The sequence below is a fragment of the Penaeus japonicus genome, unplaced genomic scaffold (assembly GCF_977035675.1).
Source record: "Penaeus japonicus unplaced genomic scaffold, GWHDUDI00000001_assembly GWHDUDI00000013, whole genome shotgun sequence".
NCBI classification, from domain to species: Eukaryota; Metazoa; Arthropoda; class Malacostraca; order Decapoda; family Penaeidae; genus Penaeus; species Penaeus japonicus.
In genome coordinates, this window is record NW_028234415.1 from 22,267,300 (window position 1) to 22,289,799 (window position 22,500).

Here is a 22,500-nt window from a genome sequence, read left to right on the forward strand (position 1 = left end):
TATAAAATATATATATTATTATCTATATATAATATTAAGATCAAACACAACAAACTACACACACAACATTACACACACACCACACACCACACACACACAACACACACACATAACACACGCACGCATATTTCATACCCCACAGAGGACACACAGAGACACAAGCGCTCGAGAAAAAGCTTCTGGAACTTGCCCAAGATATTCTTACAATGGATTTGGAAGTCTCGGAAGATTCGGACGACTCGGATGACGATTCAGAAGTCTCTGTATCTTCCACTTCCTCTGACATCGCCTAGGTGAAGCGCTCGAGAAAAAGCTTCTGGAACTTGCCCAAGATATTCTTACAATGGATTTGGAAGTCTCGGAAGATTCGGACGACTCGGATGACGATTCAGGAGGCTCTGTGTATCCCACCTCCTCTGACATCGCCCTAGGTGAATCGCTCGAGAAAAAGTTTCTGGAAGGTGCCAAAGATATTCTTACAGTGGATTTGGAAGTCTCGGAAGATGCGGACGACTCGGATGACGAGTCAGAAGTCTCTGTATCTTCCACTTCCTCTGACATCGCCCTAGGTGAAGCGCTCGAGAAAAAGTTTCTGGAACTTGCCCAAGATATTCTTACAATGGATTTGGAAGTCTCGGAAGATTCGGACGACTCGGAAGAAAATTCGGACGACTCGAAAGAAGATTCGGACGACTCGGATGACGATTCGGAAGTCTATGTATTTCCCACCTCCTCTGACATCGCCCTAGGTGAATCGCTCGAGAAAAAGTTTCTGGAACTTGCCCAAGATATTCTTACAATGGATTTGGAAGTCTCGGAAGATTCGGACGAATCGGATGACGATTCAGAAGTCTCTGTATATCCCACCTCCTCTGACATCGCCCTAGGTGAATCGCTCGAGAAAAAGTTTCTGGAACTTGCCCAAGATATTCTTACAATGGATTTGGAAGTCTCGGAAGATTCGGACGACTCGGATGACGATTCAGAAGTCTCTGTATCTTCCACTTCCTCTGACATCGCCCTAGGTGAATCGCTCGAGAAAAAGTTTCTGGAACTTGCCCAAGATATTCTTACAATGGATTTGGAAGTCTCGGAAGATTCGGACGACTCGGAAGAAGATTCGGACGACTCGGAAGGAAATTCGGACGAATCGGATGACGATTCAGAAGTCTCTGTATATCCCACCTCCTCTGACATCGCCCTAGGTGAATCGCTCGAGAAAAAGTTTCTGGAACTTGCCCAAGATATTCTTACAATGGATTTGGAAGTCTCGGAAGATTCGGACGACTCGGATGACGATTCAGAAGTCTCTGTATCTTCCACTTCCTCTGACATCGCCTAGGTGAAGCGCTCGAGAAAAAGCTTCTGGAACTTGCCCAAGATATTCTTACAATGGATTTGGAAGTCTCGGAAGATTCGGACGAATCGGATGACGATTCAGAAGTCTCTGTATATCCCCCCTCCTCTCACATCGCCCTCGGTGACTCGCTCGACAAAAAGTTTCTGGCACTTGCCCAAGATATTCCTACAATGGATTTGGAAGTCTCGGAAGATTCGGACGACTCGGAAGAAAATTCGGACGACTCGAAAGAAGATTCGGACGATCGGATGACGATTCAGAAGTCTCTGTATATCCCACCTCCTCTGACATCGCCCTAGGTGAATCGCTCGAGAAAAAGTTTCTGGAACTTGCCCAAGATATTCTTACAATGGATTTGGAAGTCTCGGAAGATTCGGACGACTCGGATGACGATTCAGAAGTCTCTGTATCTTCCACTTCCTCTGACATCGCCCTAGGTGAAGCGCTCGAGAAAAAGCTTCTGGAACTTGCCCAAGATATTCTTACAATGGATTTGGAAGTCTCGGAAGATTCGGACGACTCGGATGACGATTCAGAAGTCTCTGTATCTTCCACTTCCTCTGACATCGCCTAGGTGAAGCGCTCGAGAAAAAGCTTCTGGAACTTGCCCAAGATATTCTTACAATGGATTTGGAAGTCTCGGAAGATTCGGACGACTCGGAAGAAAATTCGGACGACTCGAAAGAAGATTCGGACGACTCGGAAGAAAATTCGGACGACTCGAAAGAAGATTCGGACGACTCGGAAGAAAATTCGGACGACTCGAAAGAAGATTCGGACGACTCGGAAGAAAATTCGGACGACTCGAAAGAAGATTCGGACGACTCGGAAGAAGATTCGGACGACTCGGAAGAAAATTCGGACGACTCGAAAGAAGATTCGGACGACTCGGAAGAAAATTCGGACGACTCGAAAGAAGATTCGGACGACTCGGAAGAAGATTCGGACGACTCGGAAGAAAATTCGGACGACTCGAAAGAAGATTCGGACGACTCGGAAGAAAATTCGGACGACTCGAAAGAAGATTCGGACGACTCGGAAGAAAATTCGGACGACTCGAAAGAAGATTCGGACGACTCGGAAGAAAATTCGGACGACTCGAAAGAAGATTCGGACGACTCGGAAGAAGATTCGGACGACTCGGAAGAAAATTCGGACGACTCGAAAGAAGATTCGGACGACTCGGAAGAAAATTCGGACGACTCGAAAGAAGATTCGGACGACTCGGAAGAAAATTCGGACGACTCGAAAGAAGATTCGGACGACTCGGAAGAAAATTCGGACGACTCGAAAGAAGATTCGGACGACTCGGAAGAAGATTCGGACGACTCGGAAGAAAATTCGGACGACTCGAAAGAAGATTCGGACGACTCGGAAGAAGATTCGGACGACTCGGATGACGATTCAGAAGTCTCTGTATCTCCCACTTCCTCTGACATCGCCCTAGGTGAAGCGCTCGAGAAAAGGCTTCTGGAACTTGATGCCCAAAAGATTCCTACAATGGATTCGGAAGACTCGGAAGAAGATTCGGACGACTCGGAAGAAGATTCAGAAGTCTCTGTATATCCCACCTCCTCTGACATCGCCCTAGGTGAAGCGCTCGAGAAAAAGCTTCTGGAACTTGCCCAAGATATTCTTACAATGGATTTGGAAGTCTCGGAAGATTCGGACGACTCGGATGACGATTCAGAAGTCTCTGTATCTCCCACTTCCTCTGACATCGCCCTAGGTGAAGCGCTCGAGAAAAGGCTTCTGGAACTTGATGCCCAAAAGATTCCTACAATGGATTCGGAAGACTCGGAAGAAGGTTGGGACGAATCGGATGACGATTCAGAAGTCTCTGTATATCCCACCTCCTCTGACATCGCCCTAGGTGAATCGCTCGAGAAAAAGTTTCTGGAACTTGCCCAAGATATTCTTACAATGGATTTGGAAGTCTCGGAAGATTCGGACGACTCGGATGACGATTCAGAAGTCTCTGTATCTTCCACTTCCTCTGACATCGCCCTAGGTGAAGCGCTCGAGAAAAAGCTTCTGGAACTTGATGCCCAAGAGATTCCTACAATGGATTCGGAAGACTCGGAAGAAGATTCGGACGACTCGGAAGAAGATTCGGACGACTCGGAAGAAAATTCGGACGACTCGAAAGAAGATTCGGACGACTCGGATGACGATTCGGAAGTCTATGTATTTCCCACTTCCTCTGACATCGCCCTAGGTGAAGCGCTCGAGAAAAAGCTTCTGGAACTTGATATCCAAGATATTCCTACAACGGAAAAGCGAAAGAGAGGGCACCCTACAGATGAGTATGAAAGGAACAACAAGAAGCCGAAACTGGAGGGATACCGAAAGTGGTGATGTTTGTGCTGTCCTCACGGAGTAAGTCTGTCATTCATCTCATATATAACTATTTAACCACCTATATAGATAAGTTACCCTCGAAGAAGACCTTAGAGGGGTAAGCTAGACCTCCGCTACCAAAGGAGCAGTGAGATGTTGTCCTTGATGTATTACCCCTTTCTCAGCGATAGTTCTGTTTCGGCCACACTCGATCTCCACACACAGACTTATTTCCCTTCTCTCCTAGCCTAAAAGGTTACGAGGATGACATTCATCCATTTACACAAACAAACACACACACACACACACACACATCTCTTTCTCTCTCTCTCTGGCCGTCTGGTTAGCTCAGCGGTAGCGTGTCGACTTCACATCCCCGTGGTCGGCAGATCGAGCCCCGTCCAAGCTCGTGAGCTTCCACTGTCACCTGGCGGTTACTGACGTAGCTGGGCACTGCGTTGGGTAAGGACCAAGCTCAGATCGAGTCAACACTCGTTGGCACATTCTCTCACGAGTCAGCGTGAGGCGGGCTCGCCTCAGCGCATACAAGCCCAGCATAGCATCTGCTCCGCAAATCTGGCTTATCCTTATCTCTCTCTCTCTCTCTCTCTCTATATATATATATACATATATATATATATATATATATATATATATATATATATATTATATATATATATTATTTATATATATATATATGTATATATATATGTATATATATGTATATATATATATATATATATATGTATATATATATATATATATATATATGTATATATACATATATATGTATGTATGTATGTAATGATAATAATGATAATAATGATGGTTAATGTTTTTGCGTGGCGTACAATGTTATGTGGACCTACAATATGGAGAAGCTACAGATTTTGTCATATTAAGAACGATATTGCATAACGATATTGCAAAGCCATCCCATTTCAGAGCCAAGAGTGGTCCCAGCCAAGAGGAAGAGGATGAGTAACGATAGGAAACAAGTTGCAATTGCAGGAGAATGCCAGAGCGTACTTATGCCTCGCACGGCCTCAGGCTGGATTTCAATAGCCATATGCCTTGACACTCCTCTATTGCCCCCCTCTCACTCCCACCTTTCGTCTTCTTATCTTTCTTTCTTTCTTTCTTTCTGATTCTTTTTTCTTTCACCCACTTCCCCCCTCCCCCCCCTATTTTTGTTTCCCTTTCTCCTTTCTTTCTGTCTGTCTCTTGAATACATGAGTTTTATCAAGAGACACACGAAGAGAAACACACACACACACACACATACACACACACACACACACACACACACGAGGAGAAAGACGCACACACACACACATACGAAGAGAAACACACGCACACACACACACGAAGAGAAACACGCACACACAAACACACACATACACACACGAAGAGAAACACACACACACACACACACACACACACACGAAGAGAAACACACACACACACACGTACGCTCAGACAAAAACAATTTTTATTTAATCTAAAAAAAAAAAAAATCCAAGAAAAGATTTCTCGGAAGTTTAAAAAATGTGCAAAATTTCAATACGGAAATCATACCGACATGAATGTGATCTATTTATATTAAATATATCGTCAGCAAATATGAAACGAGAACCTATTAATATTTTCTCACATGTAGATTCTTTAATGACCGAAAAATATCAGGATCTTTGTGTAAATATATATACATGTATATACCAGCATATACACACATACGCACACACACACACGCACACACACACACACACATATATATATATATATATATATATATATATATATATATATATATATATATATATATATATATACATATATATACCTATAAATATATATATACATATATATCTATATCTATATATATATATATATATATAATCAAACACTGCCACAAAATGAAAGGAAAAAAACTTTTTCAAGATAGTTCCTCATCAGGCTTAAGCAGTCTATTGTTTACACCTGATGAGGAACTTTCTTGAAAAGTTCGAAACGTCGGCGAGTTTTTCCTTTAATTTTGTGGCAGTGTTTTATTATATATATATATATATATATATATATATATATATATATATATATATATATATATATATATATATATAAATAATAATTGCCCACTTTGTCGGCATCTTAAAGGCATACCCCCCAAAAGAATATCAACAACAGAAGCCCTGTCTCCAATAAATTCTTTCTGTCGGCAATTTTCTCTTCTTAGTTGGCAAATAGGGAGAGGATTTCGCCCACCATCTCGGCAAAAGAGTGGCCGACTTCCTCCGGCCCAACAGTAGGAATCGTTAGGTACTGGTATTTAGTCCTTATCAAGACTACGAATATAATCATGCAGTGCTCATGGAGGACCTTGCATCATAGATTATGCTTCTGCTGATGACGATAACGACAATAACGGTAACAGTATCGATATCGAATAGTTTCTATTTTTTTTCTTGAACTATAGCTTGGTATTCACATCATGGCATCGGCTAGTCTAAGAAAGCTTTATTTTCTTCTTATTGCTGTGAAAACAAACAAAAAATTCTAATGACGTTGATACGATTCGGTGCCTCCCTATCATGTTTCCTATAGGAGCTTGGTACGTTTCTTTCCCTTTTCTTTCTTCCTTCCTTCCCTCCTTTATCCATCTTTTCGATGTCACTGTTGCCACAGTGTGAATATTCACTGTGTGGGTCGAAATCGTGTCTGGGAAACAAAGCAACCTTAGATTGCTGTTATTTCTATTTTCATTATTTTTCTTATCTATTTTCATGATTGGCTTTTTTGAGTGATTTTCTGTTTTCAAATATAGATTGGCTGAAGTTATCCTTTTGATAATGACCGTTTCTCAGCCCATAAAACCCGAGTTGTACGACCTCATCGAGCTCGAAGGCGCAGCTAAAGAGGAGAGGCTGAGTCTGGTGAGAAAGGACATCTAACTGTCGTAAATCAAGATCATCAACAGAGGGTTCAGGCAACTCGTCAAGGGTCTGAGCAACACATGTTGCAAAAAGCTCAACGTGCGTTGCAGAGCAAGGTTAAAATTGACATAAAGACAGCTGAAGATGATACTCTGCGAGAATTATTCTTGAACCACACACACACAAGTGTGTGTATATATACATACATATATATATATATATATATATATATATATATATATATATATATATATATATATATATATATATATATATATATATATATATATATATATATATATATATATATATATATATATATGTATATATATATATATATGTGTGTGTGTGTGTGTAAATGTGTGTAGGCCGGGGTTTGGAATGGATCGTTTGGTCACAAATACTTAAATGCGTATAGTATGCTAATAAACAATTGTTGTCCTAACCAGTGGCGGATCCAGGGGACTGCAACATGCTCAGAAAATGCCTCTGAAATGTTTTAGGTACTACGCCTCCCTCTACCTTCGGTACTTGGCAACCCTTTGTTATCCAAGCCCCCCCCCCCCTCCCCCCCTTGAGACGCCTTCGCAAAGAGCGTCAAGCTCGACGCTGTTGGAGAAGCCACTGATGATAAAGTAAATATTCAAAATAGCATCGTAGATGCAGCAATGACAACCATTCGTAAGATTTCGATATATAGCGTTAAGCATAGAATTCCATGGTGGACACCAACCAGATTGTGTGAACGAAATCGGGCCTACAGGCTTTTCAAAAATAATAACAGTGCCGAGAACTTCCGCAAATATAGATTAGCGAGAGCCAGGGCTGGTGGAACCATTAGACAAGCCAAAAGAGACACCTGGCGAAACTTTATCTCCACCACAATCCCGCAGGTTTGGACCACTATCAATAAAATCACTAAGAAAAAAAAACATCGTGTAAGATTGAAAACATAATTCATGAGGTAATAGACTTCGATTCACCAAGAGACATTGCCCCGATGAGATTCGATATGAGATGATAAAGCATCTTAATCATGATACCATGATTGAGTTGCTAAAAGTGTACATTGATATTTGGAAAAGCCGGAGTTTTCCAAATTAATGGTACTTCGCCCACATCATTCCCTTGTTGAAAACTGGGGGTTAGCCTAGATCCGCATTTTTTTACCGCCCAACTGCGTTGACAAGTTGCTTGTGCAAGGTCATGGAACGAATTGTTAACAGAAGGCTATTGCATTTTCTGAAATCCAGAAATTTACAAGTTGACGAGTAGTGCGGGTTCCGAAAGGGGCGTCAAACTCGCCAAGCTGGTAAAATTGGAAAATCATATTCATGAGGCTTTTGTCTTTTTTTCAGTATTCATAGATATAGAAAAAAAGTATACGACATGACACGGTACTATGGCCTTCTCAGAAATCTTTATGCTTCCGGATTACTCCATATCTGACTGAACTTTTTCTGTCAAATTAGATCCAAATGGCACTGGATATGATTCATAACTGGGGCCTCTTGTAGCTTAAAGTTTTCCATAAGGAAGAGTGTTGGTGTGTTTTTTATCCAACGGGCTAACTCTAGATAATCACCCAGTATCTGTTCAAAATTCGACTAGATTTCTCGGTCTGTATTTCGATAGTAGACTAAATTGGAAAGATCATAGTATTCAGTTATTAAAGAATAGATGACAAAAAGCACCCAATTTACCAAAGTGCACTTTGACTGAAAATCTTTACTAATGCTATATATATACCGATTAGATTTAAAGTAGATTCTGTGTCAATCGTGTATGCCTCGGCAATGAACTCGACTCTGACAGCTTTGGATGCTGTACAGAATGCTCGTTTGCGCGCGTATCTTGGAGCCCTTAAGTGCACTCGTATCGAACGTCTTCAGGTAGAGTCAGGAGTACTTTCCCTCTGTGTCAAACGCGGCCAGCTTGTGCCGACATATGCCGCCAAAATAGCCAGGGAACGGAACCATCCTAACGGGAATGCTTTTCTTGGGCATTTTCATCTGGAGGGCCGTAACGTCGGACCTTTGGCGGGGCTGACAACCGAGCCGGAATGCTTTGCCTCGGCATTTTCGCCCTGAGGGCCGTGGCGAAAGGCCCCTTTGAATTAGACTCCAAGACCTCACTTTTTCCATCGTGGAAGATTGACTACCATCAGTCAAAGTCACTGCCGGAGGCGGAGGTACGCCAGTAGTACAGAGAGGTCCTTGCTAAACATTTTTCTTTTTTTCATTTTTAGATCAACGGCTCCAAGACAGATGGGTGTGTGGATGCGGGTGTATGGTTGACTATCATTCGTAAGCTACATAATGCCAACAAATCAATCAAGGTGACATGGGCACCTGAACACTCGGGTATCTATGACGATTAACAGGCTGACAAATTAGCCGGGTCAACTGGTGATCTAGACCCTAGCATAGTCCGTACGCATCCCAGGCGTTTTGTTTCCTTTATAAAAGCGAATATCCAGCTCATGTGGCAAGTGAGTGGATTAGCCTCACAATCAACAACAAACAAACAAAACATAGAACTGGGGGACACAGCCCACAGAAAAGTTAGAAGGGAGGAGGTGTGTTGGCCCGCCTCAGAGTTAATGCCACAAGATTAACCCACCTCACTCCATATATTGAAAAGCGCTTCCCTCCACATTGTCGTCATCGTCGTCGTCCTCTTCCCTTCCCCCCCTACCCGTCCCTTTCCCTTTCCCCCTCCCCTCCTCCTTGTTCTCCTCCTCCTCCTCTACCTCCCCCTCCTCCTCCTCCTCCTCCTCCTCCTCTTCCTCTTCCTTCAGTCAGTTCCTGACGCTGGGGTTCGTGGACGCGAACATCCACGCCCCGTAGTTCCCCAACAACGGGATACACTTGGACCTTCCTCTCCTGGATTGGCTCGACAACTACAACTGTGCGTGTGCGTGTGGAAGCTAAGTTCATTGACAGGGATTTCGCTCGATATGTGTACACAGCTGTCGTGGTATGTGGTGGAGAGAAGCAAGTGTGGGGAAAGCGGGTAGATGATGTTGCAGAGGTGTTCTTGTACGAACGAGCCAAAGCCAACATGTCAATAAGTTTGTTTTTTGGTCGTTGATCAATCATGCATGCAGTGTGTCTAAGAAGGTGAAGGTATGGTTAAGTGGGGTCTGTTCGAAATCCCATTCATGAAACGTATCTGGATAATATATATCAGCACACATAATATGCCAACACATCATAGTGACTTTTCCATTAAAAACTGGTTGGATTTCAGTCAAACCTAAAGCATTTTACATGTCAAATGATAACGAATCTCTGATATTCCTGTACCTTCCGTAAAACACTGACACGAAATATCCAAATGGTATTGTGATATCCTAAGTAATTGCAGATAAGATATATGCAAATAACATCAACAAAAGAAGGATTGTCTCAATTTGCAAGCAGTTAGAAAACGACATTTTTTAGAAATGCTTTGAAAAAATATATAACTATTACTGTAATTATAAAATGTTTAGGTATTATAGACATATACTCAGTCTTTCAGACCGTATATACGAAAGAATTTCATGATTCAAGGAAGGGCAGCTTTTATCAATATAACAGTAATAGATACGTTGATGTTGACTATGATACTTACTGAAATTTCATGAAAAGTAAGTGCTAATATATAGAGTCTATATGGGAACTTTAAGGGGTGATTGTAGGCTTTTGAATTATGAAAGTGTTTGCTATAATGATGATAAAAGGTATTAAAGAAATATAAATAATAGCAAGAGCAGCCTGAATCCCAATGTAATTAGAATACTTGAAATCAATCAAATCATATCAGATGCCACTATATATAATCTATTGATGTAGTAGAGCAACACAGCAAAGCTCTGTTCCTCAACAAATTTCTACGTCATGTTTTTTTCAAGTTGGCATGAGCAATCTGTGTTTATTTCCAATACTGCTGTAGATGAATGTGCTGAAAAATAGTGTACTCCCTATAAATTTAGAAAAAAAAACATTAAATAACAATAACAATAAATAACAATAACAATGAAAAACAATAAATAACAATAAATATTCATCCTGACTTTATCCTAAGATCATCTTAATAGAGACCATACATTATCTCAATACTGATTATTATATCACCAAAACATTGTTCCTTTTGCATTACTAATCCTCATCCATGGATGCGGCACCACCACCGCGTCCTACTTCGGTTCCTCGCACCTCGAAGGAACCAAGATCCTCGGCGACACCGTCCTTTAACGGGGCCAGCGCGCTCTGGTGGGAAAAGTTAACATAACCGCGAATTGCCTCAACTATTATCTTGGAAACTTCCGTTAAGGAGTCACTTAGGGAGACCGAGGAGTTTATACTTTATATCAAAAACTTAAACGTAAAGTGGAGATGTGGGGGGAAAAATGTCTTACATTATCAAATCTTTTGTTGCTTTTTCTCAGAGTCAGTCTGATAAGGAATCTTTTTTTTCTTTAATGAAGTAAGGCGATATATGTGCGTGCTGGATTTATGCTGAGGATGTCATTAACCATTGTAATTTTAAGGCATAACAGGTATATAATATTTGATAGTGTTTATTTAACAAGACTCCACATGGTTAAAGTGCAACTTTGTAAACATTTATCACCCATACTTCAAACACTGCGTACGCTTTGTAACAGTCTCAGCTGGTGTAACCAATCGTCACGTCGAGATTTGCACCAACATGTCCTGAGGAACAGATGGAAGGACTCGCCCAGCTGGCAGCGAAACATGACTGCCACATCCAAAGCCACATCTGCGAGAGTCAGTCAGAAACTGATTGGGTGCAGGAGGTTTCCTTGGTCAACGAGCTATGCCAATGCCTGTGATACTGTGGGCCTCCTGACAGGTAAGGTAACTATTGATCGATTCTATTAAATTATTTACAGAATGATGGAAACACAGCTTATTTTTCGCTTATACTTTAGAATTACTTCGTTAGCGGTTTACATTTCATTTATTTTAAATACTTATCACGAATTGCTTTACTACACGCCAAGTTGTCTCAACAATTGCATAGGCCAGACTAATCTTGTACAACCGAACAATTGCTTTTATAATTCCAAATTCCCCCAGACGGTGATGGCACACGGCGTGTTGCTGAAGGACGAGGAGGTGGCACTGCTGAAGGAGCGCGGCACGGGCGTGGCTCACTGCCCCAACTCCAACATCTCTCTACGATACGGACTTTGTGACGTAAGGAGGCTTCTTCGTGCGGGCCTCAAGATTGGCCTCTGCACAGGTATTGTTAAAGAAGAGAAATGGCAAGGAATTTTTAATTATCTGCTTACCATTTTTTCTGCTAAACTGCAGCTTCTAAGCTTTTAATCTAAACGCAAAGCAATTTGTTACCATATTGTTCCAAAATGTCCTTGTCTCGAAGACCCTGTCCACGAAGAGCGAGGGTTATAAGAGCATCACGCTGAAGGAAGCTTTTCGTCTAGCTTCCTTGGGAGGCGCGAAAGGTGAGTTCACTCAGCGATATTTTCATCTGAGCAATTAAAGAACTATATTTAGTCTTGTTGTTGAGCCCCTATTTCTATGGTTTTAGAATTTGGGAATTATATATTTCATGTGTATAAAGATGATTTTTTTTTCAGTCGTTCACATGGAGGGTCGGATGGGAAACTTTGAGGTAGGAAAAGATTTCGAAGCACTTTAGGTCGACGTGGAAGCAACAGAGACACCCCTTGACATATTTGTAGAGGTACCAGCAAGTGAACATTAGGGTCACCTTCACTTCAGATAGTTGCAGTAATTCGACACAGCATACAGAATTACTTTGTCAAATTAAGTACAAAATTTTGTTTGATATGTTTTTATTTGTTGCTATTTAGTTTTGCTATCCCACCACCGGCCTATGACTTTTAATAAATACCCTTCGTCTGCAGGATGCAACCGAAGAAAAGGTAGAGGAATTTCTCTATAACGGCAACGACCGAAATATTCTACAAGTTTACGTTGCTGGAAAGAAAGTAGTGGACCAAACGAATTGATTCTCTCTCTCTCTCTCTCTCTCTCTCTCTCTCTCTCTCTCTCTCTCTCTCTCTCTCTCTCTCTCTCTTTCTCTCTCTCTCTCTTACACACACACACACACGCAAACAAACACGCACGCACACACACACACACACACACACACACACATATATATATATATATATATATATATATATATATATATATATATGTGTGTGTGTGTGTGTGTGTGTGTGTATATGTATATATATATATATATATATATATATATATATATATATATATATATATATATGCATGTATCATAATCTATCATACGAATTAATAATTTAGGGAGCAAAAGTAGTTATACGTGTTCGAAATTATAAACAGACTATTTTAGTATAATGATAATTGTATTGATACTGAATGTATCATTAGCAGTAATAATCACCATTTAATATATTGTGATTGTTAAGAGAAACTATATCCAATGGAATAAATTATCATTGATGATTTAATTTTGGCATGGTCTGAATAAAGATATTTGAATTTATACCTACGATGATTGTTATAATAATGATAACCGTAGTAATATCACAAAGAAAGTAATACACAGACTGACATAGCCTTAAGAATATTGCCACGTGTAATCAAATACTGGAGGAATGTGTCCGCACAGGCAAGGAGTAAAATATTCCCTTCATTATGAGAAGCGTTTTATAGATATCTGATTCAATGTCGTGGAGTTCTTCCTTGGTTCAGCGAGATCCTTTTATGCTTCGTTGTGCAGAGGTCAGACGTTCGAGTCTCCGAACTAGATCGCAGCGAAGTCTTTAAGCAATTATTACGTGTAACTTGAAAAAAAATGGAATGAATAAGAAGAAAAACATGCCATTGCAAGAATTCTTCTTCGGGGCAGACTTTCAGGCATGGGTGGCTTGTCTCACCTGTTTTAGCAAAATCCTAGTGCCACAGAGGTGGTAACGTTAGCACTAAAGATCATTAGATAATGTTTATCTTCAAGAGAGCATGGATTTCTTGTACATGTCTATATTTTTCGAGTGTTGCTAAAAAAAAAAAAAAAAAAAAAAAAAAAAAAAAAAAGGGAAATGGCGCCAGGGGCGATAGCCACTTCTTTGGCACGCCTCTAACTTGCATGCACATGTGTAAATAAATTATACAGTATTGCATATTTACAGTACTTCAATTACAAATGTTGACCTATGCATTAAGTACGGTAGCGTCATAGGAAATCTAACGTTATATTTCCCTGTAAAAGTAACTCGTGTATTTTATAACAAGGATCCTGACGTAGTGAAAAGAGATAATATTTCAGATATTAAAATGAATAGATAATAAAACCTACTAACCTTTGTATACAGTAAGGCAGACTGACTTACATCTGTACCATATTTATAGTCAGTGTTATATCTCATCATTATATCCCAATTGACGTCAAATCATTCGGATCACTAAGTAACATCATACATAGCCAAGCCATCTCACCAAGATAATCCCCAGATAATCTCTTTAAATGCTCATGGTCCAGTGATAATTGTCCTTTATGCCTTGTCTTCCAGATAAGGAAGGAAGACTACGCTTTGTCGAAACACTTACTGATCCTTGAGCTGAAAGCAAATGACTCCTCTGAATCGACGGTACAACCAGCTATGCGAATACAACTAATCAACTAAGCTGGGGCACTTCCGTAACTTCCCTTTGAGATGTTATGTCCAGGCGATTTGAATGATCTTGGCTATGAATTGTGCTGTCCATTCGTGTGTCCAGGGGAAGGTGAGTCTACAAACTAAGGTTGATAGACACCGACACCTGGATCCTCTTGAAATGAGTGACATACTGATATGGATTAAATCGAGCCATTACCTGAGGCTGGACTTAAAAAGTGATCAGACCGACAGAAGCATAGTCCATAATGGATCGGTTCATTAGAACATGGAATGATCTAAGGATCTTGTGTCTAGTTCATAAGGCCAATCATATGACTAATAGCCGTATCTCTGCTTTCTCTCTCGGATACAATATTGTGACATGGACATTGGTTCTTAGACATAAAACAGGGTTGGATTTATAAGGCGATATAGGGAACCCAATCCACAATTCTTCATACCTTATTTGATCAATAATAATTTTTAACACTATGGCCTATATTTCAAACCTACTCTTACAATCATATAATCTAAATTCTATGTAACCTATAGTGCCTCCAGCCCCGAGGGTTTTTGCACAAATCTTCAGCTTTTTCCAACAGAATTTTTCTCATAAGACGTCCAGACAAGAATGAGCACTTTCTAAAAATTCTTTCCAATTGAGGATGACTAAGATTATCCGCAAAGATGACGTTTTTGCACTCTGGAAATTGAACAGTCCCACCATATTACCCCAAAGATTTTTTTTTCACTTTGATTGCTTTGCTGAGGCGAAGAGAATTTCTTGTGTAAGCTCAAACTGTAGTTATTTTCTGTTCATTTGAGTTCTCAGATAGCTAAATTTACCGAACAAAACGTTCCCAACCGACTTGTATCATTGATTTGACTACATCGATAATGTCAAATAAACGTTTGCACGTGTACGATGGCACTAAGAAAGGTATGTTTGTATAATATGCCACACACTGTTAGCAAACATTATATGGTATCTGTGTATTGTGCGTGCGTGCGTGCATTTGCATGTGTGACAACTGCAGTAATCAAGGATAATAAAATCATTTCAAATTCATTTCTTGATATTTAATGTTTAACATTGCATATTGTTTTCAGACATGATTAGTTAATCAAATACAATAACTGTTCATATAGTTTTGGATCATTATGGATTGCTGAAGACTCTTTACATAAAAATAAATAAGAAACCTTGCTCTTGAGTCTAATTGTATTCATGTCAGTATATCTGCATCCTTATTCAGACTCAAATTCTGTATATATACTGGTTAATCTGATAATATGAATTAACCCAAAGTAATCATTTATGCTTTCTGTGCAAAATCTTAGTAATCATGTTTGTAAAAAGTGTCTGAATTCCTATTTAGTGCTTTTTTATGACTCACAAATGAGAAATTATGAAACCTACATCATAATTACATATATAATATATAAATATATATGTGAATGTATATATACTTACTTTGTGTGTGTGTGTGTGTGTGTGTGTGTGTGTGTGTGTGTGTGTGTGTGTGTGCGTGTGCGTGTGCGTGTGCGTGTGCGTGTGCGTGTGCGTGTGCGTGTGCGTGTGCGTGTGCGTGTGCGTGTGCGTGTCTCTGCGTGTGCGTGTCTCTGCGTGTGTGTGTCTCTGCGTGTGCGTGTGCGTGTGCATGAGTATGCGTGTGCGTGTGTGTGCGTGTGCATGTGAGAGTGTGTGTGGATGCACATGTGTTTACCTGCATGTATGTAATGTAAAAGCAAGTGACTGTAAACCTTTTCAGTCATTGCAATTGTTTGAATTCAGAAGAGCTGGTAGGGAAGTAATTTTCTTTTAAATCAGTACAATAAAAATTATGGATTTGTATAAATGTGTTTCTCTATAACAAGTGATCACATAGTGGTAGGAATACTGCATATTTCATTGAAATGAGAAAATAAGAATGTGACCTACCCTAAAAATAACCTTATGTCATTTACATATAGAGGAGGCACATCATTCTACGTTTCAACATTCAAGCCAATTAAATGATTAGATCATACTGGATTTCTTTCTTTCTCTACAAAAGACTTGGGATGTAAACAGAAATTACCCAGAACTGGAAAAGCACCTCAGGACTTACTACTTCGGGCTCTTTGCTGTTATACTCTATAATGAAAAAAAGGCATTGAACTCCCACTTTCCCTTTGCCATGAATTTATTCTACATTTGTATATGTAAAATAGTTCACTTGTTTACCTCCACTGTTGGAACTGTAAAATTTTTGTTCTCATCTTCAGTACTGTAAAATATGCCTTGATAGACAGATAAAAATATCAGCACCTTAGACTTAACAGGAAAAAGATAACTGCCCAGCAACTAGCTTTTTAAAATTTAGGTGCTTGTCCACTGGAATACTGAATACAGACTAATACAATATGTCTCACTAGCTGTATTTCCTTAATATCTACATATACTGGATAACTGAAATGGCACCAGATAATATATCCCAAGTTAACAAAGGATTTCAATTACTGTTAGCACATTAAAAGTCCAATGCAACTTGATACTTTTTTATTTAAATTTTAATATTCATATATTTTATGTAAATATTCAGCTATTAAGTATTATACACATCATTTAGGCAGAAAAGTGATTGCTTACTTTGCCCTTCTAGTTGCCATATCAGCATAACAGAAAGAAGTAAATAGTAAACTAACTATTATCTGTATACAGTTGGCACTTCATGTAGTGAGAAAAAATGGAGTATACAGATAATAATTCAATCACTAAAAGGTACCTGAAACAACACTTATAATGCTGATAATTGTGATTATCATGAAGTTCACTTCACTTTTTTTCTTTAATACGTATACAAATGCCCTTCTTGTTTCACGTTCTTTTTTTTTTTTACGAACTATTTTCACAACCACATTACAAGGGTAGGTCTGCACTGTGAAACCAGCGTACATCTGAACATATTTTCTGATATATTTTTGAGAAATATTCATTGCTGTTTAGCTGCATGCATTCAAGGACTACTTAAAAAAAATTGTATATGTATTACAAAATGTTATATAAAGGACCTAATTTCCTTAATAAAGAAAAAGAACATGTTCAGAAAGCTTATGTAACAGTCACCCTGTACATAAAAAAAACAATATCTTCATCACTGGCCTTGAAGGCAATTGTCACTTCATTAAGGGAAAGAAGGATACATAATTCTACATACGACGCTTAGCTGCCATTGTTTTCGTGACCATTCATGTAAAGCAAAACACAAATGATACAATATCACACAAGAGAGTACATCTACCCATTCAGCACCCTTACAAATGGCTTGTGATTTTCTGTGCAGCCAGTAAGATATTGTCTTACATATCTGTCATGTGAGTGGCAAAGGTTATGTGACACAAACCTGTGAAAGTACTAGAATGAGACCTCTTCATTTACATATTCATATAAACTGAAGTTAATTACAATAAAGAAAAATAGACAGAAAAAAATGTATTGCATATCTCAAAGATCTGGTTTTATGTCTATTCTTGTAATACATTTGGAAAAAAAACAGTTTTTTTCACAGCTATTGCAATTTAGGTTTGGAAACATCTCCCTAGTGATATCAGTAATTTGCATAGTCTTGAAAGAGTCAAACAAGCTTATATAATAATTATAATGACAACACACCCATGTCCTGTTTTCCATTCCAATCAGGTGTATAATTGTAAGCTCTATTATAATTTCATATATTTCTGGCAAAACAAGTTCAACCTATTTAAGAATTCCTGTGTAGATTTTGATTAAATGTTCACTATTTAAGAAACTTTTTCTTATCAAGGTTAAATTTCAATTTCTCACTCACTTATCACCAACTGTAACCATGCAAACAATTCTCACATAAAGATTCCTGTCTCAAGCCTAGCATTATCTTTGCTGCTCTCAATAAGGCATTCTCTCTTTAATAGAAAAATAAGTTTCCTTTGTCAACAATACTATGAAAGCTGACTTGTAGGTTATTTATTAATTCTTTTTTAATTCTTTTTTCCTAGCATTTTTTCTACTCATTTCCTAGCTTCATAAACTATCAGTAGAACTTTGCACCTAACACTTGTCAGTATTACTATTTACAAAATTAGGAGTATTCAGTTTGCATACAGCAAGAGTCTTATAGCAGTGATGTGTCCAACTGTAATTTCATGTCCAGTACCAAAAAATTAGGAAACAGTTGAGAACTCAGATCAAGAGAGTTTTGCCTCTTCCTATAAAATTCTGGCGAATATCGCCAACTGGCCAGCAAGTAGACAATACTCTACTTTGGACGAGCTTAATATCTTTTGTGACTCGAGGTATGGTTAATGTAGATTCTTATTGTGCAAGTCGAGGATTCTGTGTCCAGCAACATACACACGGGCAATATTACGGTCATCGCCCGTGTAGAGGAATTTCTGCACCTTGTCTTCTACTGTGTCCTGGAATATGTGGTTCAAAATAGTGAGAAGGCAATAAGTACTATAGGTGTAGTTTGATTATAAAATAAAGTAATAAATAAAATAACAAATAAAAATGATTCATAATAATCATCATCACCAACAAGCCATAATGACAAATATTATAGTAGGGTATATATCTCTTGTCTTACTATAAATGTAGTTTGTATATTGTCATTTCCTTTATATAAACAATAATTCTATTAAAAAAAAAAAAAAAAATATCAGTAACTCAGTAACCTTGAGAGATAATAAGAAATTCATGATATTCATCTAAAACCTTACCTTACTGAAAATATCAATGGCTGACCCAGGGGCTGACACATCAATGAGGAGTGCATCAAACTCTTTGTCAATTTCGAAGTTTCCAATGCGGTCTTCCATATTCAGAACTGTTAGAGAAAAAAAGAAAGTAATCAAATGATAATATCACAGACATAGCTACTATTACCAACAACTGACACAAAAATCTACCTTAAAAATTGAAAAGAAAGAAAAAAAAAAGCATCAGTTGGTATGGGTAAGTACCTTTAGCACCTCCAAGAGTTGCCATTCTAAATGCCTCCTTGTATGTGATTCTCTGATAGTCTTGATCTCGGTCAAGAGCCAGGATGTTGGAAACCTGCAGGGACTGTCGCATGGAATCTAAAATAGATGGACAGTACCCACCCGAGCAATCTGAAGGAAGAAAATCTATCACTTAGTTTCTGCAAAATAATAATTAATTTCCTTAAATATTCTGGACTGAAAAGCTTGATTGAACAAGCCTAGGGTGTATACTTTATTAAGGAGATAAAAAACATAATTCAATGAATGTGAAATAAACTAGAATAAATATGTAACAGATCCAATTTTGATATCTCTTTAAATGTAAATGAAAGAGTAAATAAAAAAATTCATTATAAGAAATGTTAATGTACAAATATCAGTATGCATCTTCTTTGTCTTATCTCTTAGGTGAAATAAAATTCTCTAGCAATACTAGACATACCTGTTCCTAGACCAACTTTTAATCCACTATTCAAAAGTCTCCGAATATCACAAAGGCCAGAGCGAATAGATACATTAGAATTTGGGCAGTGAGAAACACCAACTCCTCGTTCTCGCAACGTATATATCTCATCGTCTGTTAGCCATATACAGTGTGCCATGACAGACTGTGAAAAACATAGAATGAAATAAATGTCAGATGTATTTCGTGCTTTGTTTATTCACAATTAGTAAAATCAAATTTATTAAGAAATAAAACTGAATATGATATTACAAAGTTATAAAAGAAATGCAATTTATCTACTCTTATCAATGTATCACAGGCAATGCAAACCAAAAAATTATTGCCCACCTTCTCACTAAGGAGTCTCATGCTGTCATAGACATCAGTGTATGATTTGGCCCAAGGGAATAATTCTTTGACCCAATTGCACTCGGGCTGAGTCTCGCACAGGTGACTTTGAATATGACATCCATATTTAGCTGCCAACTGTCCTAGAGATGCTAGCTGGTCCTCTGGGCAAGTTGGGGCAAACCGAGGTGTAACAATAGGTTGTACCAGTGGGGACTGTCAAGGAAATAAACAATTAAAGCTTTATAATACATGTCTTTTTCATGTGACATCTTATCCTTACAAATTGTCAAACTTAGAAACATTTGTATCATATTAGAGTAAGCAATGATAACAAAGCAGAACTTGAGACAAAAGTACAGTCTTTCACAATCAATGTTTTTTTTTAGAATAAGAAAATAGAACCTCATACTTGCCTGGATACTTCTGACATAGCGTATAAATTCTTCTGTGTCTCTAATTGACTCCTGAACACTCATCTCCCGGTAATACTCTGGGCAGTTCCTCATCATGTTTACTTTTCCAATGAGTGCACGTTGACCTTTGTCATGGACCACATCAGCAAGAATTTTGGAACCTTCTAAGTGAATTGTGCCAAAGTACGCTGCTGTTGTTGTTCCGTTTCTTAACAGACGTTCCTGTAAAATTACAATACTACATACAAACTCTCTCTTAAGAATAAATTGAAGTATATTAGAAGGAAGGCAACAGAAATCTGTAATTATAGGCCAAATAAATTATACACATTACATTACAAGAAAGACATGAAAATACTAACCACAACTTTGCTATAGACTTCTCTTGCAAAGAGTGTATCAGAGAAGTTAGCTTCAGTGGGGAAAGTATATGTTTGTAACCACTCCAGTAAAGGCAAGTCCATAGCCACTCCATTATTAGGAAACTGAGAGGCATGTATGTGTGTGTCTATCATCCCAGGCATCATAAACTGGCTGTTGTTTAAGAGAAAGAAAAAATGTATGTAAATGACACAATTGCCTCTTAAACACATTATTTTATAAATAAACTTCACATAGAATCATCAAAAGCTATAAAAAAAAATGCATGCATCCAGATCAACTACCTTGGGGTCATGTAGTGAATGTTTGAGTCTGTAAATCCATACTCTGCTTTGAGGTGATCAAGCTCTTCTAAACTCTCCATAAACTCAATCTGGAAAAAAACACACCAAATGAATAAACAATTCTACTGCTATATTTCTTTCTTTTTCTAAATTTCCAATCCATTGGCATAAAATCTCTGAATAGGTTGATACCATGTGTCTAACCTAGAATGATATTAATAGCTTCTATTACATACTATAACAGATGCTGTAAGAAAAAAATACCCAGAGCTGGTGCCTATTTAATTTTTATTTCATGGTAATTACCTTGGTGTTGAGTACACCCATAACCATCCCTGGCATGATGATTAATGGGTTGTCTTCAGTAGAATGAACAAAAATGCCTACAAACACCTCCATGTCCGATCTAGCTCTCTGGAAAGACATTTGAAATAGAGATGCTTAACATCAGTAATGACATTGAAGAATATATTATTGATCATTCAAGAATTTGTCTAATATGCAGTAAATTATCATACCATGTTTTTCATATTCATATGGACAACAGGAATTAGTGTAGACACTCATAATCTAAGAAAACCGACTCATATTCATTACTGCCAAAAGCAATCAGGGATACTGAACACATAAAATAACTAAGTCACATAATTATCTTACCAGCTTTGACTGACAATTCTCCATTATTCTGTAAATTGTACTCTTGCTAATATTAGGAACATCGGGATTTAAAGACAGGAACCTATTTCTTGTTTCTTCAATTGTGATGTCCTCCTTTTGAGAGAGGATATCCATGATCATGTGCTCATGCTCATCTGACAACTTTTTCTTGCGACCTGTGGAGGTCTTCCTTTGGATTCTGTGTTCCTTCTTGAAGACCTGAACGACTGATGAGACTGTAGACTTCGCTAAGTGCATGAAATCTGCAACCTCTCTTATGGTTCGGTTCTCATTGAAGAAAAGACTGGAAGATTGTGAGAAAGAATGGTGGAGTGTTATGCTTAGGACAGGTTATACTGCATTCTATTCATTATTGATTTTCTTACTAACTATTTCCACTAAAAACAGTTAAAAATGAAGAATGCACTTCTAAAAATAATTGATAGAAAATTAAAAAAAATTGATAATTAAAAAACATCAACGCCAATTTATCACATACAGGACTCTCTCCTGGGGGAACTGAATAAAGCTTTCCTGGATTATCATTCCAATAAAAGGTGCAAAAACACTGACCTAATAATCATCTCCCTTTCCGCAATAGACAGTGACCGTCGTTGTCTACTGATATCTTTGTCAGCAGCACTGGTTTCGATGGGTCCACTCTCCTCCATGATGCTGACACTGGGCTCAAGAACA

The 22,500-nt window shown here is 38.4% G+C and overlaps 1 protein-coding gene and 1 pseudogene across 8 annotated transcripts in view; one reads left to right on the plus strand and one right to left on the minus strand.

Annotated features, from left to right (window-relative positions):
* Nucleotides 1-9,112: 9,112 nt before the first annotated feature.
* LOC122253210 (guanine deaminase-like) lies at nucleotides 9,113-12,640 on the plus strand (annotated as a pseudogene).
* Nucleotides 12,641-16,798: 4,158 nt separating this feature from the next.
* The window catches only part of LOC122253207 (uncharacterized), a 34,782-nt gene continuing 29,080 nt past the window's right edge, over nucleotides 16,799-22,500 (minus strand). For all 8 annotated transcript variants that reach the window (XM_086543304.1, XM_086543302.1, XM_086543299.1 and 5 more), the window contains 11 exons: nucleotides 22,378-22,500; nucleotides 21,805-22,108; nucleotides 21,454-21,561; nucleotides 21,148-21,236; nucleotides 20,845-21,016; nucleotides 20,483-20,704; nucleotides 20,067-20,282; nucleotides 19,716-19,881; nucleotides 19,253-19,402; nucleotides 19,010-19,116; nucleotides 16,799-18,706 (listed from right to left, as the gene is read on the minus strand). The exon at nucleotides 22,378-22,500 is cut by the window's right edge. In XM_086543304.1, the coding sequence (XP_086399430.1) occupies nucleotides 18,590-18,706; nucleotides 19,010-19,116; nucleotides 19,253-19,402; nucleotides 19,716-19,881; nucleotides 20,067-20,282; nucleotides 20,483-20,704; nucleotides 20,845-21,016; nucleotides 21,148-21,236; nucleotides 21,454-21,561; nucleotides 21,805-22,108; nucleotides 22,378-22,500 (1,774 nt within the window). In that variant the 3' untranslated portion in view covers nucleotides 16,799-18,589. The remainder of the gene's footprint in view (nucleotides 18,707-19,009; nucleotides 19,117-19,252; nucleotides 19,403-19,715; nucleotides 19,882-20,066; nucleotides 20,283-20,482; nucleotides 20,705-20,844; nucleotides 21,017-21,147; nucleotides 21,237-21,453; nucleotides 21,562-21,804; nucleotides 22,109-22,377) is intronic.